The sequence below is a fragment of the Formica exsecta genome, unplaced genomic scaffold, assembly GCF_003651465.1.
Source record: "Formica exsecta isolate Colony F162 unplaced genomic scaffold, ASM365146v1 scaffold245, whole genome shotgun sequence".
Classification (NCBI taxonomy): domain Eukaryota; kingdom Metazoa; phylum Arthropoda; class Insecta; order Hymenoptera; family Formicidae; genus Formica; species Formica exsecta.
Genome location: NW_021849727.1, coordinates 391,651 through 405,207, shown reverse-complemented (window position 1 = coordinate 405,207; position 13,557 = coordinate 391,651). Strand labels below are relative to the sequence as shown.

The following is a 13,557-nucleotide window of genomic DNA, read 5'->3' as shown; positions in this document are numbered from 1 at the left end:
GGGTGTCCCCAATTTAAATGTCAAAACTTTAGGAGCGTGTAGGGGACCGATAAACTAAGACAAAAAGTCCTTTAGAGATTTGCTCGTTTTTGCTTCGTTTTGAAGAAAATCGCAAAAAATGAAACAAATAATTTTCACCAAAAAACTTAAAACAATACTAAAATTATTAGATTTATCAAAAAGTATTTTAAAATAAAAATTGTAGAACAATTAGAGGATTGTAGATAAATACGCGATAACGCGAAATTTTGTTTCTAATCTAATTTTATCTCAGGAGGATTTTAACTCACTCTCTTTTCTTAATTCCATGTTCTACAATTTTTATTTTATAATACTTTTTGATAAATCTAATAATTTTAGTGTTGTTTAAAGTTTTTTGGTGAAAATTATTTGTTTCATTTTTTGTGATTTTCGTCAAAACGAAGCAAAAACGAGTAAATCTCTAAAGGACTTTTTGTCTTAGTTTATCGGTCCCCTACACGCTCCTAAAGTTTTGACATTTAAATTGGGGACACCCTCTATATAACATTGATATATATGTGTGAAATATGAAGAAATAATTATTGTCGAGTGTCAAGTCGACAACCTGATAACCTCCTTCTTTTTCGAACTGTACAAAAAATTGATTATAATATATATAGCATAATGAATATGTACGGACTTATTGACCGGCGTGAGAATTTTATCTCTATAGTTATTACATCATTGCTGTACGTCTGCGAAGATATCCGGCGATAGACTCCTCAAAAGTCATAGCGGAAAAAGATATACGGTAGTCTTTTTCTTACGCGGAATACGCGGCAGAGAGTATAACATCGCGTACCGTTGCTGCAAGTGTGACAGTGGGTCAAGTTCGCGATGTGAATGGCCGGAGCATGGTGACTGTCGAGTCAGACTCGATGTACCCGCTCGTAAGATATGCCGATACCATCTTTCTTCCGTCATCGGCGCCGTCTCAATTTTTAGCGGCAACCGAGAAAGAGATTAACGGCATTTTTACATAGGCACTCGCCACCGAGCTGCTCGCATTCCTTCCCTCCCGCTGAATTTTCATTCTCGAAATTTTATCACGAGATCAGCAGGAGCACCCGTGCTTCGGGATACGAAACATACTTCCTCTGACGTGCCTGAAGTTTCAGACACGATCGAAATGCGTATAAAACGCTTCGTATTATATCATGAATATGTTTATGAATTATGAGAGAATCATCTCTAAAGTTTCCAGCGCTGTTAAATGCTACAGAAATATTTCAATTAATATTGCAAAGTTATAATGTATTAATTGTAATTATATATTAATATCTTAATTATGATATTTATGAAATTTGGCTTATAAATCTTTTTAGTCTATATTTTTAATTTTATTCATTAATTATCTTAACATTTACTAATTATTAATGACATATATAATATCAATTATATATAATGCCATGTATTTCTATTATATTAATATTAGTTTTTATTATTCTCTCGAATTAATGCGTATCTATCTTGAAAATTCGTTCCAAAAACATTTGCCGCGGAGAAATACGCGGATAAATAATAATAAGATCGCGTTATACTGCGACACAAAAGACCATTGTCTCGCCTTTGATTGCATTCCCATGACATTTTAGTGTCTACCTGCTATATCGTCGCGCATATCGTGATGGAAGCGGAGCACCATCGTGAGAACGGATACGGAGGAAGTATCGGTAAATTACAACGCGATTGTCACGATAAATCGTAACGAGAAAGAGTGAAACTCTGGATTTTCTAAAACTCGAGAATATCGCGATGTACTAAATTTTCTCAAAGCACCGCTTGTTCGATTTACAGCAGGCTCCCCAATCTGGCAATAATTATGTCGTCTCAGGAATCCGGAGCAGTTTTACAGCGATAATATCAACTATGCGAATTCCCTAGATTTCGATGAATGTGAATTAAAAGACTTAAAAGATCGTATGAATACGATAAAAAGCATATAGCGAAGAGATTATGATAATGGAGAAAAAAGGAAAATTATTATTGATTTTTTACTTGTGCGCGATTTATTTTGTGCGTCTACAATGAAGCCGAAAACGCTTTTATTACAATTTGTGTTTACATATATTTCATATTTCGCTATTTGCACTGCTCTTATTACGAAATTTTACAAAAAACAATCTCAATCCGTCGAAAATATTTTGCATGCATTTACATAATTTGCTGTCACCGATCGCCATCGACAGACTGAACTTCTTTAAGCGCCTGACAAGACAACGAAAAATATTTATCGCTGACATTGATGTATCTGCATTATAAATATCTCGTGTAGAAACTTACATCAGAAATTTGCGTTGCATTGTGCATCTTTAACAATAAAAATGACGTAATATTCGCGATGCACGCGGAAATTTTTATGAGGCGACCGCGCGTTTCCAGATTAATGATATTATTACGAAAACTGTAATAATAAACTGTCATATAACATGATGACATAAAAAAATAATTACAACGATAGAGGTTTTCCGCGATCGTTGGCGATGTCGCCGGCATTATAATGCAAGCGATTCTTAAACACTGGAGTTTCAAAATTTCCTTTCATCAAATCGAGTACAAGTATACACTCCCGTCTTGTACAATCTATCGTTCTCGAACTACTTTCTATGCCGTGCAAGAGGCAAAGAACTACTCCGTTATTCTATTTTCTCTCTTAATTTTTCTCTCTTAATTTTTCTCTCTTAATTATGTTTCTTTAAATTGGTATACAAATTATAATGCACGAATGTTCTTGTATTGAAAAATATTATTTGAAGTACATTTCTCTCTCTTTCTCTCAAAATTTCATCTTGAATTTAAAGGAGGAAATTATTTATAAAATATCTCAACTATTTTTGAAGGATTTTTGTTTTAACACTTAGTTTGTCAATGCAAATGAATATTTGTAGGCTTTTAACGAATTTCGAAACAAATTATCCAAAGTATTTACATCAACATGGCATGAACAAGTTTCTAATCATTTACCGCAATGTTCTAAGAAGGGATTATGAGGCGGTACGTGACCCGCATCCAAATATTTATTCTTCACGCAACTCTCCACGCGCTATATTAAATTCTAATTAATTCCCGAAGACTATCGCGTGTATATTCGCGACTATAAATTGAACTTACATCGCGATTGCGGGTGAAAGTGCACGCGAATAATTCAATATTCCGCGTGCGATATCTGTTTCCCTAGATTTTCTCAGGAAGATACAATCCACAAAAAGCCATTCGGGAATAATCAATTCCTCTCACCCGCATCCTCTTTTTTTTTTTCATCATTTATCGGATCTAAGACTTTCGCAGAACGCATTGTGAGGATGTCCGAGGGAAATGATGCTTCAAGTTAATTAATATCTCGCGATGTAGATACGCTGCGAAGCGTGTAACATGCTAGAGGAGCTAAAAACAAGAGATCGACTCTCCTGAAATTAAGATCTCCAAACACATCATTTTTCCACGCTTGTAAAACGAAAGAGAAAAGAGCAAGAAAAAAGAAGCTTGGTGCTAAGCATGTACGCGTCCCGCTTTATAATTATCATCTAATTTCATTAACGAGAGACTCCTCGCGTACGTGCCTCGTAAAAACATCCGAGCAACCGTGTTTCCTGATGCGGTAGCATTATGCACTTTCTTTTTCCTAGAGAAACGACCGAAATACGCTCGTCAAAAGAAACACAATCCGCTTTCTAGATCAAACAGCGAAACGCGCCGCCGATTGAAAACTCTCGTCGCATTACGATGGTTGAAACTACTGAAACTCTTCTTTCATTTTAATGAAAGAAAAGATTATTTGATAATTTAGAAAAATATAATCTGTGAATCTGTAAATAGATTAGATCGCTATTGATTTTACAGGAAAGAAATTATACAATCTTAAAGATCATATCGAGAATATAATCTATTTGTGAAGTCACGTGGTTGAAACGTGAATCGTTTCCGGAACTGAATATTTTTTTGCATAATAAATGGCAGGTGCGACTTGCGATGATATTATCCTTAAGCACGAGAATTTACTTAATTTTCTTAATTTTCTCGTATCAAGGATGCCGCTGATACGGCGAGATGCGCTATGGGAATGCAACGCGCGAAAGAGAGAAATTTCCCCCGGAGACTCGCAAATCCGATTTCCGACCCAATTTTCAGGTCGGGAATACTCGTAGAGCGTCGCTTAGCATGCGCTCAGTATAATGCAACCTCCGCTTTCTTCTTTCTTTCACCGAGAAAACCGGCGGGATGTGAATAGGAGGTCGGTCGACTCGCGATAGCAGACGATTCCGTGAGTTTAAGGTCAATCTTGAAAGCAGGAACGAATGATCGTTCGCGAGGCCTTTCCATTTTGTTACACGATCGATTCTTCCTATGAAACTTCACCGCGAAACGAATTCTCTGTACGTTCCTTTTTCCCGAATAGGAAGCCGCGAAATTTTCGCGGCGAGAATCCCATATTATACATATATATGTATATATATGAATAAAAAAGTAAAAATTATAAAAGTTTCATATTTTTTTTAATATTTAAAGCGTGCAAGATCTCTCAGGAATTGTCGTCTTGACAATCATAGATATCAGAAAATGAAATAAAGATGAAAAAACAGCATTTTTTAATATAATTTTAACTTAAAGATTTTAGTAAAATTTATTATAACGTTTGATTGATAATTTAGAATCAAGAATTAAATACAAGATTGCCGTTAGAGAAGAAATTTCAGATAGGATTTATTACTAAAACATCCTAGTACTTTTTTTCAGTATTTGCTTCTATTGTAAATGTTTTTTGCTAATATCCTTTCTCTTCATTATTTTATATTACATTAGCAGAAAGATTGATCAATAATCGTTTCAAAAAAATTTAATTTGCTTATTGACGAATAAAAATATTTTACAATTGTATTCTCGATCTAACAATATTCAATATTTCTTGGAGCAGGCATTGTTCGCGAAAGAATGATTAATCGCTGCAAAATTAGATGATTCCGAATTAAAAGTTTGAGATCTAGATTGATATATACCTTTGTGCGAAAATAGCTGCAAAATAAGTTCCATATTCTAATAGGACGGTAACCTCTACGAATTATAATGAAATTTGTTCCAAATAGTTTCACACACATGAAAATTTGTCATTCTACTAAACTAGAGGCGCCATTATTCACTCGGTCGCGTTAATATTCAGTAATGCATCGTGCTATTTTTTTAAACGTAAATTTCTGCAAACCATATCGATATAAAATGGAAATAAAATCTGATTATCCAATTTCAATTAAACTCTGTACAAAAGTGAACTATCTAATGCGAAATTTATCTTAAAAAATTCGAAAATCGACTCTTCTTAAAGAAAAAAAAAAAAAATATGCGTAACGTAGAAATTTGCCATTGAAAAAAATTACCAAGTTTTGTACCACAGAAATTTTTCCACAAAACATTATATTAAAACTTGTATTAAATATACTTGCAAACTGTTTTTAATTTGCATTTGATTTTCGATATGAGTTTCTATTAAAATCTGTACATTTTCGAAGCCGTTTTCGATTCGATTGTAATTGCACCATTAATTCATACTCACAGGGTGCCTTCAACTTTTCCTTAGCCGATTGTAAGCTGCCAGATCTTAGCGTGATACCGATGCTCTTGGACTTTCCGACAGAATTTTCCGTGACACCCGGTGGAGATATTATCGATACACCATTTTGCTCCATATCGACACAATTAAACGATCACTGAAAATATAGGTTATAGTGATTATATTACTTTATACTATTATTGATATAGATTATATTATTTATGAATTTAAATTATGGCAATAAATTACGGTAATCGCGTGTCTCTTCACTCTGTAATGTCCTTATTTGAAATTGCAACGGAAGAATGAGTTTACACCGATGCAAATAAGTTGGCAATGCATATATTTTTTTCTCGTTATCTTATCAATTGCTACTGTACTTTGAAATGACTTGATATTTTTACTGCAGTAAATTACCGTAATTGTAGTAAATCCCGATAAAATTCTAGCATATTTTAGATTCTGTTAATTATTAATAAAATTCTTTGATAAATGTTAATAACATTTTTTGACGAAATCTGCTTATTAAAGTTTCTGTTAACAAGTCGCAAAATAAAAAAAAACCGATTCTTGACATACTTTTTTATCGACTTTGCGACATTAGAATATCTATGGCAAATAGAGATGATTGATGATAATGTAAATATCAATATCTTATTGAATTCGACAATTAGTCGAAAGAACTGAAGAATTTTTGGATATGTTGTAGTCTTCGTTATTCTGAACAAATGTCTCAATAAGCCCAATTTGATCCTACGAGCCATTTTCGCGCTACAAGTTCTGGAAGGTCCAGATTTAACATGTAAATGTATAGGCTTTTATGGTTGAACGAAAAGTTTGTGCCGTTTTTTGCTAACAGATGAAGGCTGAAAAAACGGCACAAACTTTTCGTTCAACTCAATACATACACAATATATGTCCACTTTTATAATTGACATATATTAGAAATCCAAATATACTGGATTGTACCACGTAAATTTGTTGTCTTCATATGGCTTTTAACAATAATTAACACTAATATAGTCAAGTTAAAGATAAAAAATTATTATTGATCATTATTATTGTCAATGATTAACACTCCCACATACATATATACACACATGCACATTCAACCGAAGGTCACATATATCGAGTTGAAAAGCCTATATCTTTACATGTTAAATTTGGAAGATTTATGATCAAGTTGCTTGGGACATCATGCCCCTTGAAACATTTGTTCAGAATGACGAGAACTACAACATATCCAAAAATTAGACAAATCCGTAGAAAGACATTTTCTCATAAGAATAGTGCGGGGTCCTTTGTCAGATCGAATAATAATTATATCAACATGCAAATAACAAACAAATGGAAAGCTGAGTTTTCCGAGCTGTCAAACAAACTTTGACGTCCCGCGCGTAACTGATTGAATCGTACGTTTCATGACTGCCATGCAATTGCATTTCGTTAATTAAATCCGTGATTTAGTACGCGCGTTATCGATCGATCGCGGCTTGTTGCGACTTTACATTGAATAAATCGCTGCGCTTCCGATACTTTAGTTCGCGCAATTTTTATATCGATAAGTGTGTGCTGCTTGTAAAATAAAATAAATATTGATTTTCTAATGACGTGAACGTGAAAAAAATTTTAAAGTAACTATTATCTAATCTCACTTAATCCTCTGCTTAATGAGTCTTTACTGCTTGATAACAGCTCTCTCTCTCTCTCTCTCTCTCTCTTTCTATTGTGCAAACTTTCGATATTCTAATTTATACAATTTACGAAATTTGTCAAAAAAATTCATTTCCGCAGCGATGCATCTATAATTATGCGCACGTTACAAATGTTGATTTTATATTATAAATATCGGAAATTTTAAGGAAGTAAATAGAATAAAATAGTAGTTACAAAATCCGTAGCTATTTACTATTAACTAATTTTGCTTAATCCACTTTCAAAGATCTCTCGATAACAGATTGATTATCATAAAGTATGTAATAATTGATAACCGACTTATATGATGTATTCTGCATTATATGCTTTTGCAGTTTAGGAGCATACTAAGAAAACTCTAGTTTCAGTATATTTAAATTGGAAGATTTTAACATGACCAACGATAACCGATAAAAAAGGTCAAGAATAAGTAGCATTTTAAAATAAATTTCTTCATACTTGTTAGTATATGTTATTTTTATCAATCGCACAGAAACCGGGAAAATTTTCATTTACTATATTCGATGCCAAGCAATACAATTGTGGAAAAGGAAATTATTAATTTTCGATTTTTCATGCCACGAAGAAGGATTTCTTACCCGGAAGAGGAGGAATTGGCAGCTGCAACGTTGCACAAACTTTACACGAACTCGAAGATCCGGCCGTTAAAAAATCGTCAAAAAATTTGCACGAACGATCGGCACATTGGCGGAGAACAAATGTGCCCGCGGCTATTGTTGTTTATCCACGTCTTGTATTTTATTGCTGCGTGGTTTCGAGAAGACTGAATCGTTTCGCGACTCGCGCTCACCTCTATATGTAGAAAACCCTCCACTGTGCCAACGGCCGGTCGGCCGTCACTCTCCCGTTACACGATGATTCCGTATATTTCCGCACACGACCATACGAATTCACGAAATGTACGTACCTGCCAAATTATTATCAACACACCGCACGCGCGCGCGCTCGCGATTTAGCTTCCGCGTCAGAAAATGTTTACCACCGCATACATTGTTGACGATTATCTCACGGTGTCGTATGCGCAAAATCTACTGTTTGCTCGTCGACCTAAATTTAACACGCTTTCTCTCTCTCTCTCTCTCTCTTTGTCAGAAACAAAGGAAAATGTCTCTCGACAAATTAAAATACAAAAATGTAATTAGGTGAAAGAAAGAAGGAGAGAGTATTTCGTTCTCTTTAATTAATCTTAAATAGACATGAGAAGAAAATTTTAATACATGTAAAGTGTAGTATGTGTGTTATTATAAAACATGCAATATATAAATTTTTTATTTGATATAAATAATTATAAAACTTTAAAAACTGCAAAAAAGTGGAATGAATTTTAATTGAATTTTAATTGAATTTTTATAGAAGAGTATTTTTTGTAGTTTCTGATGAGAAATACTATATATGTACGATAACAATATAAATAAACATTATATATTATGTAAAGCGCTGCCAAGGAATTATCTGATCGAAACTTAGTCATCGACAAGTAAATTTTAATTTGAAATGGAGAAATTATTACTTTAATTAAATTATTTTTGCTAAAAAATTTCGATTGTATTATAATTTTAATATTTTTGTGAATATTAGAATTTTCTTTACATAATATATACAAATTTAATATATAAAAATTGTTTATTTATTTTTATTAATATACAGGGTGTCTCAGGGTTCACCCGACAAACTGCAGGAGCATATTCTACAAATGGAAATAAGAAAAAAATATATGAAATTTGGCTAGAAATGCTTTATTACAAAACTATAAGCATATATTGAAACGGAACATGAAATAGGTAACGGATTTTTCGTTGTGCAGAATATGAAAAATCGAACGTGTTTATCTTATCTGTGTATTCATATCATTTACTATCTTTAAAAGATTCAGATTGCTACTTTTACATCAATAGCTATTAGATTTCAATCGTTGTGTCAACTATCATCAAAATGTCAAGAGTATTTTAAAATAGAAAGGAATACACTGATATACGCTGATTCAATGGAAAATTCGTTGTAATAAAGCTAATCTTTATAATAAAGCATTTCTAGCCAAACTTTATATATTTTTTTTTATTTCCACTTGTAGAATATCCTTCCGCAGTTTGTAGTATAAACTCTAGGACACGCTGTATATTATGAAATTTCACTAAAAATACTGTTGAAAAACTTTTTTTAATCGTATTTTGATCAACGGTTTTGTGCCTCAGATTTTCCTACACTTACATTCGACGTTCATTCTAAATAAAATAGGTTTAAAAATAGATCATACGGTTGTTTATGAATGCCAAAAATTATAAGATCTTGGTTTCTCTAGTCTATTCATCTCTATTTTTAACTATACAATTTTATTATTCTATTAAAGTGCTTTACATCACAATCGTGAGAGGATCAAATAAATTATCATTCGCGATTTTATCGTTAGCAGCAAATAATGTTGAACAATCAATAAATTATGGTCAAGTATATCAAGTATAATGTATTTTACTGACAAGAGTCATCTTATCGCGAAACACATTTACTAGATATTGGAGCGATAAATAAATCTGTGATTTAATTGTATATTAATGTACAAGTTTAGGAGATTTATCAAATAATCAATTCATATAACAATCAATTAGATCATCTACTCTTAAGATGATAATATATTAAATACGATGACACATAAAGCATTCCGAACATTTACTATAATTATACGTTTCTATTGTTACTCTATCTTTTCCCTTGTTATCTATGATATAACTGTAATTTATCATATTTTGGGACAGAGATTGGTGATCAAATTAACCATATGAACAAATACAGATCTGAAAATACAAGCATATGTACAAATTGTTCCCGATAACTTAGATAAATATTTGCCGAAATTTAAGTTTGGAAACATTAATTTTTGCAAAAAAGAAGAAACAGATTTCAAAAAATTATGTCTCATTTGTTAGACGCGTCTCGCATTAATTAATGCGAATTAGAAATAAGCATAACGATAATATGATTTATTTTACCAAAATATCAAAATTATTGACGCGAAGCAAATCTTTTATTACTCTTTTATTATTTTATTATATATCTAATTACGCCATGTGCTTATCTATATTATCGCAATTTCTCTTTTTTGCATCAATCACGTATCTCCGCGATTATCGTCGCTACTTACCTGTCTTCGAGAAAATTACGTCGCGCTGTATAAACTGAAGGTTTCATAGGAAAAAAGAACCGGTGAGATTTCTCGTAACTATACAATGATATTAAGTAATCGAATCAACAAGTACTAGGGGCTGCTTTCTTATTACGTCCAACCGCATTTTGCATAACATTGTCGTGGCCGACGCGGGTCGATGACTCCAACGGTATTTATTTGGACACCGAGAAACGAAGATACTATCTCTTTCCTCTGCGAAGTGGAAAACCTAGAGAAATTACATATAATTATTTACTATTAAATGTAATTAACTATACTTTACGTTAATTATAATTACGAAATTAATTCTTTGTAATTTAGAATTCTAATCGTTTTAATTATTTGTATAATTTTACATCTTAATATGTTTGTAATACGCTCTATATATGCTCGTGAAAAACTATTCTTTATCCGATAATGTATTTTTGATAATGCTAATTGGAGTAAATGGTGAATTATTAATCGTCGTCGACAATATCAATGATTACGACAAAAAGGACAGATCGGACTCTTTAATGTCATGGTTCATTTGTCGCGTTAGAAAACCAAGAGCAAACTAGTTCATTGTCACGCAACTATATTATCGAGGGAAAGAAGAAATATCTTTCTGAAAACGCGAGAACTGGACTTACAATTACCAAGAATACAATAGAGAAACACAGATATACGAGACAAAAGTTGTAAGCTCAATAAGCTAGCATCTTTTATATATCGAGGAATTTTATAACGTAAGTAATAAGAAATTAAAGGAAAAAGAAGAATGAAATAATAAATGTAATATTTTATAAAATTGAAAATATAAAATGATAAATGTATGGGATCTAAAAATGAGAAATAAGAAAATTAATGAGTTATCAGATCACAACGATGGAACGTTACTCGGTGAATCTGAAAGTGACTGAGAAACAATCATATTCGTAATTGTTGCTCAGGTACCGTGTACTAGCTGCTCTCTCTTTCTCTCTGTGTTGAATGAAAAGTAAAAATAATATTTCTAATAAGACTTGTCCCTTTCTCAGATCACAACGATGGAACGTTACTCGGTGAATCTGAAAGTGACTGAGAAACAATCATATTCGTAATTGCTGCTCAGGTACCGTGTACTAGCTGCTCTCTCTTTCTCTCTGTGTGTTGAATGAAAAGAAAAAATAATATTTCTAATAAGACTTGTCCCTTTCTATATTATCCATAACAACATCCATAGGAGCGATGATGTTACCCTTAATTCTCTCGATCTTGCTTTCGACAAATTTTTATACGATCCTGCAATATATCCAGCGCGCGCCGATCAATCACTCTGCAATGATCGATAGACGCGCTCGTCGGTCCGCTCCTTGTGCCGAAGCAAAAGGGAAAAATCGCGTGATCGATGGCAGCTAGAAGTATAATCCTTCGAAATGATATCTGAGGATGGGCGAATAAGAAAGATATATCTTGCTCGAGCAAACAGTCTCGCGGTGGTGGATAAGAGAGGAGATGGATAAATAACGCAGCCGTAATCGCGGCGCGTTTCTTCTTATCTCCGAGAAAGGAACAGTAGGTCACCCGGTGTAACAGAAAACGTAGAGAAACCCGATGTTTTCTCGGGATTGAAGACAAACTGCTGCCCTGACCTCCTCCAATTGTGCGATAATCAGTTCGCGGACGCGTGGTGCGAGAGGTCAGTTCTTTAACGATACGAATATATTGAGACAGATTATAACAAACGATTATAATAAGTCATTAAAATAATTACACGTGTGTGAAAACAAAGAATAAAGGATATTAAGTCAAATAAATTGAATAATTATTTATGAAATATTGACGTAAATTTCGAGTAAATTGTGAGAATATTTATTGATTTTTGTGATGATATTTGAGATATTAATAATATATTAATTAATATTGTGTGTTTTAGAATAAAAAGAAAGGTATTTACTAGTTAAATACATATAAGAAATTTTAGTTAGAAAAATTGCTGCGATTATAGATCTTATTATTTTGATCGTGAATCTCTTTATATATTAATATAAAAATGTCGCATAAAAAAATTAAGCCTTTTTATATGTGTTGAAAAAATACAGAGTAGAAAAATACTATAGGAAAGATACAGAGCATAAAATTTCCATGCATGTAACGCGCAGGAATTCAAAATTTACTCAACGTGATAAAACACATTCTCGATTAGCGTTTAACTAATCTGTCGCACTTAGTATATCACATCATACTACGTCAATTAATTTTTTTGGCATATGATTCATTCTTTGATATATGTTTTTTTCAGCAGAAATTTTTATTAAATATTAAATACTTATATAATATATAGTAAGATAAAGGCTGATAAAATTTTAAAAGTAACAGAAAGTAAAATTATGGAAATTCTAATTCTAATATATGTGATGACATTGACGTTGAAAAAAGTTACAAAGGTATTTGCGTATAAATATGTATGGCAAACACAGTAGTGTAAACTTAAGATTTGTGTTCTCGATGTGTATATGTATGTGTAAAAGAAGAATGTGTTACATCTTTAACGAGGCTTAATCATCCTAGCAAGGAGAGTTTCTACTTCCTCCTCTCGTAAAACACGATCGTGTTGCGGTATCTCGATAAATCGCATATAAACGTTTAAATGCGAGGGTTGCTCGCTTACTCGGCGTGTAATTCATCAAGCATGCTTTATTGTCGTCCATTCTTCCCTCGTGCGCATTTCGCATACGATTATTTTCTAATACGGAAAATTCCATGACAACCTTTGTATCGGAATTATTATAATGAACGTGCTAAGTGTGCTTTAGACACTCAATCTACAATTTCATACATGTTTACGCGATATTAAAAGTATTATAAATTATAGTATATTTTATCCCATCGAATAATAATTACACGTAATTAAAATTAAGATCATAGAAAGAATATCTCATACAGCGCTCTTTTCAGTGCCCTATAGTCAATTCTAATTCTCTGGATTTTGTGTTGTCAAGAACTTGATGAGATCGTACTTCTTTTATAAATTTTTAATTGTCATAGAATGCATATAAATCGTGTTTAGTTGAGACTTCCATAAAGATTGATTACAATGTAAAGATTTATATTTAATGCAACCGTATCCGGGGTATGTCTCGGTACATTATCTATG

At 32.6% G+C, this 13,557-nt stretch overlaps 1 protein-coding gene across 3 annotated transcripts in view; it reads right to left on the bottom strand.

Moving 5' to 3' along the window:
• The window catches only part of LOC115236116 (aquaporin AQPAe.a-like), an 18,070-nt gene extending 9,829 nt beyond the window's left edge, over positions 1-8,241 (bottom strand). Inside the window, exons 1-2 of one of the 3 annotated variants that reach the window (XM_029808341.1) lie at positions 7,858-8,241; positions 5,567-5,720 (exon numbers count right to left, since the gene is read on the bottom strand). In XM_029808341.1, the coding sequence (XP_029664201.1) occupies positions 5,567-5,699 (133 nt within the window). In that variant the 5' untranslated portion in view covers positions 5,700-5,720; positions 7,858-8,241. Of the gene's footprint in view, positions 1-5,566; positions 5,721-5,980; positions 5,994-7,857 lie in introns of those variants that run through there. The other 2 variants (XM_029808342.1, XM_029808344.1) reach the window with 2 other exon arrangements.
• Between the last annotated feature and the right edge of the window lie 5,316 nt (positions 8,242-13,557).